Below are 4467 nucleotides of genomic sequence, written 5' to 3' on the forward strand. Positions count from 1 at the left end.
TTGGGGATATCACGTTGATGATACCCAGACCGTAAATCGATCTTCGAGTACACTGAAGTTCCTTGCAGTTGATCAAACAAGTCATCAATCCGTGGTAACAGATATTTATTCTTGACTGTTACTCGGTTCAACTGTCTATAATCTATGCAAAGCCGCATAGACCCATCCTTCTTTTTAACGAACAACACTGGTGCTCCTCAAGGAGACACACTGGGTCTAATGTACCCCTTGTCAAGAAGATCTTGTAACTGTTGCTTCAACTCTTTCATCTCCGTTGGTGCCAATCTATAAGGCGCTCTGGAGATAGGTGCGGTTCCTGGTATCAAATCTATCTCTGCTTCCACTTCCCTCTCCGGAGGAAATCGGGGAAAACATCAGGAAATTCATCGACAACTGGAATGTTCTTCACGTCGATCACATCCTTCGATACGTCAACAGCATAAATGAGGTATCCTTCTCCTCCTTTCGCTAAAGCCCGTTGTGCCTTTATAGCAGACACTACTGGCATTGGAGGTCGAGCTCCCTCGCCAAAGAAAAACCAATTCTCGTTTCCTTCTGGACGAAACTGAACGAGACGTTGATAACAATCTACCGTCGCTCTATACTTAGTCAATAGGTCGATTCCCATAATACAATCGAAATCTTCCATAGCCAATATCATCAGATTGGCAGACAAGTATTTTTCCTCAAACTCTAACAAACAGTCTACTACAAGTCGCTTAGCTAAAACCTCTTGTCCCATCGGTGTAGACACCGACATCAAAACATCTAATGACATGTAGGGTAGTTTATGCTTCTTAACAAACATTGATGCTATGAATGGAAGCGATGCCCCAGTGTCAATTAATACATATGCAGGAATACCACATAAGATAAAATTACCTGCAATGACTCTCTCGTTTTGCTCCTCAGCTTGTTCTTGGTTTAGGGCAAACACTTGCCCTTGAACTCGTGGACGTTGCTGAGCTCCTTGTGATATTCCACAACGACGAGAACCTTGAGCAGGAAAACTTTTCTGTTGCACAGTGGCCTCAGACTGTTTTCCACTGTAAGACCCTGCCATAGAACCTCCGCCTACACTCTGATTCTCCAAATTAGGGCAATCCCTCTTCATGTGACCAAAACCACCACAGTTGAAACAAGCACCTGTTAATTTTCGACAATTTTCCGTCTGGTGATTTCCTCCACAGTGGCCACATTGCAGCTTTTTCCTACCAAAGCTGTACAGCCATCCAGAACCGGAAGAAGAAGATGCAGACTTCTTGAAAGACTGACCCCTCGGTCCCAACGAACTAGAACTTTTGCTAGCTTGCATAGCCTTCCTCCTAGCAATACTGATCTCTGCTTGACGACAACGATTCACTAATCCTTCGTACGAAGTAGGATCGTCACAGACTGAAACCCGATCAAAAATCTCCTGGTTCAAACCATTCAAAAAGTGAGAATATTTGGCTGCAGAATTCTCACTGATGTGAGGAGCGTACGGCAACAGATCCGTAAAACGCTTTTGGTAATCCTCAATGCTCAAATCTCCTTGCTTAATGGTCAACAGTTCCATCTCCTTCGCTTGACGAAGAGCTGGCGGAAAGTGATGATTGATGAAGGCCTGACGGAAATGTTCCCAACGAATCCGCCCATGCTGTTGTACTAGAATGGCAGAAACAGGTTTCCACCATTTCCGAGCTTTTCCTTGGATCATGAAATCAGCTACCTCCATCTTCTCGTCTTCGTCATAGTGCAGCACTCGAAAACACTGCTCCATGATATCGACCCAAGCTTCAGCAACATCAGCATTCTCATCTCCAGTCAACGGTGGAGGTCCAATCTTCATGAAATCCATAATGTTGACACGGTTCCTACGTCTCCTTTCATCATGATCTCGGTGACGCCTTCCGTCACGATCTCTACGAAGATGTTCTCGGCCAGCCTCATCGTCGCCATAACGACCATGTCCCACACTTCCGTGACTGCTTCCATCTCCTGACATCTGAAAGGAAACCAAAATCAACCTCTAAATCCTAAAAACAGAATTACTAATGTCCCAAAAATCTTCGCATGCTCTGATACCACCAAATGTAGCGCCCTTACCCGAGCCACTACTAAACAGACTAATAAGCATGCAACATTAAAACTTAATAACAGCAATTAAACAGCGGAAACCAAATACTTAATCATCTTACAACCCAAAATTAAAACAGAGCAAACAACAGCAGTCTTAAACATTAATACAACCATATCGAAACATAATTCTAAACAATAAAATGATGAACCAGATAAAACCTCCACTGGATCACCACCGAAAACTCAACTGCTCTAGTCACTGCCCTGGTCGTCTGAATCGTCCAACCTAAGACCTGCCCCGTGGAATGGGGTGCCCAAGATGAAAACAAGGACGTGAGCGACAATCACCCAATACGAGAATGTACGAGTATAAAAACTGATATGATGCATGCGAAATGCAATATGCTCGGATATCAAGGATCAAGTCAAGAATCCCATGCTCAGTCTAGAGGCGCCTGAGTGTGTAGTCTCTGATCTGCCCTAGGCATGTTTTGGCTCCCACACTCATCATCAAGACGTGGACCTACAATGTCCAGGTCATCAGAGCTCGCGGGTCCCATCGGACACTGTAGCTCTCGATGCCCCATTGTCCACAATATAGAATAGGGCTGAGCGGCCCCAACAAACGAGGTATATCTCAAAAGATATCAGGCTCAACATGATATGTCATGCATAATATGCCAAAGCAGTAAAACATGTANTTGGACCTACAATGTCCAGGTCATCAGAGCTCGCGGGTCCCATCGGACACTATAGCTCTCGATGCCCCATCGTCCACAATATAGAATAGGGCTGAGCGGCCCCAACATATGAGGTATATCTCAAAAGATATCAGGCTCAACATGATATGTCATGCATAATATGCCAAAGCAGTAAAACATGTATAATGCAACACATAAATATGCAGCATATAAGTGTGTATACTACGCTTGGATATCTCAGTCAGTACATCACGTACCTTACTAAAACAATCTGATAGAAAGCTCTTAACCTAGACAATACCAACAATATGAAATCACTATCAAACCAGATTCTGAATTACCAAACATGCTATAAAGTTCTTCCTAAAGGCTTTAGGATTATACCTGCGTCCGTCGTCAGCCCGCTGATGATGTCTCGATCTCAGTTCACCGACCCTCCCTCGAGTCGACACTAGCTCCGAAACTTCCCGACACCAAAGTGCCCTAGAAACTGGCTAGAAAACCTAAGGTAAAAGACTAGAACTCTCTCTCTGAAGGATGCGGTGTAGGAAACAAAAGAATTCGGCTTCCATTTATAGGCTGCATCCGGACTATTTCAGAAATCCGAAGCAATCTTATCTGCCACGTGTCAGAATCTCATTCGTCTGGTTGGTTTTCTCGAGATAACGTAATCGGAAGTAGATCGGGTTATCCATTTAAAATTCGGTGGATCCAACAGATTAATCCCAAATTATCAATTCGTTAATAATACTTAATTAACAACTCTTTAATTATCTCTTAATTAATACTTCATTCAAAATACGAATTCGGGTCATTACATCGCTGTCATTCTTGATGCGAACAATCAGGTTCTACTGCTAGAATTTGCTATTGTGGATGAAGAAACATCAGATTCTTGGAAATGGTTCTTGGAGAATCTTGGACGACATGTCGTTTGTGATAAAAAAAAATGGTATGTACCTAATTTCTGATAGACATAAGTGAATTGTGATAGCAACTGAAGATCTACCCTATTTTCAACCTCCTTATGGTATGCATCGTTTTTGTTTGAGACATGTGTGTTCAAATTTTAATTCTAAATTAAAAAATGTGCATTTGAAAGATTTATGATGGGTGACAGTCACACAAAATCAAATTTGTAAGTTTGAAGCAACAATGGAGGCAACCAAGAACAAAAACATTTTGGCGCACATATATTTGGCCGGAATTTTGAAAGAAAAATGGAGTATGGTTCATGATAGTGGTTGGCGTCGTGGGGTGATGACAACCAATATGTCGGAGTGTTTAAATAATGTGTTAAAGGGTTCTCGTAGACTTCCTATATCTGCGATAGTACAGTTGACTTTTCTGAGGTGGGTACGATATTTCATTGAACGTGTGACAAGAGTTGGTCGTATGGTTCAGGAAAATCAGCTGTGATCAGATTATGCATGTTGGAAGTATGAGAAATGGACGAGAAAATCTAGTGAACATCGTGTTGTCAAATATGATGTACGTAAGCAAACTGCTTTGGTTGCGACCGTAGGAAAACCAAGTCGTGGCCAACATGTGCAGGTGATAGAGTTATCAACAAGTGATTGTTCATGTAGTAATGGATGATTTTTTGCGTCCCATGTTCCCATTCTATTTGCACCGCTAAGTGCCACTCGTTAGATCCCACGACACTTGTGCAGCCATGGTATAAGATCTCTGAGTACTTAGCAAC

The 4467-nt window shown here is 42.6% G+C and overlaps 1 protein-coding gene across 1 annotated transcript; it reads right to left on the reverse strand.

The window, feature by feature from the left end:
• Nucleotides 1-328: 328 nt before the first annotated feature.
• On the reverse strand, nt 329-2291 carry LOC140985837 (uncharacterized). Its single transcript, XM_073453790.1, has 2 exons — nt 2281-2291; nt 329-1987 (listed from the first exon to the last, which is right to left on the reverse strand). Exon 2 carries the CDS (start codon nt 1985-1987, stop codon nt 329-331), a length of 1659 nt encoding a protein of 552 aa, XP_073309891.1. The 5' UTR covers nt 2281-2291.
• Between the last annotated feature and the right edge of the window lie 2176 nt (nt 2292-4467).

The sequence above is a fragment of the Primulina huaijiensis genome, chromosome 10 (assembly GCF_012295235.1).
Source record: "Primulina huaijiensis isolate GDHJ02 chromosome 10, ASM1229523v2, whole genome shotgun sequence".
Lineage (NCBI taxonomy): Eukaryota > Viridiplantae > Streptophyta > Magnoliopsida > Lamiales > Gesneriaceae > Primulina > Primulina huaijiensis.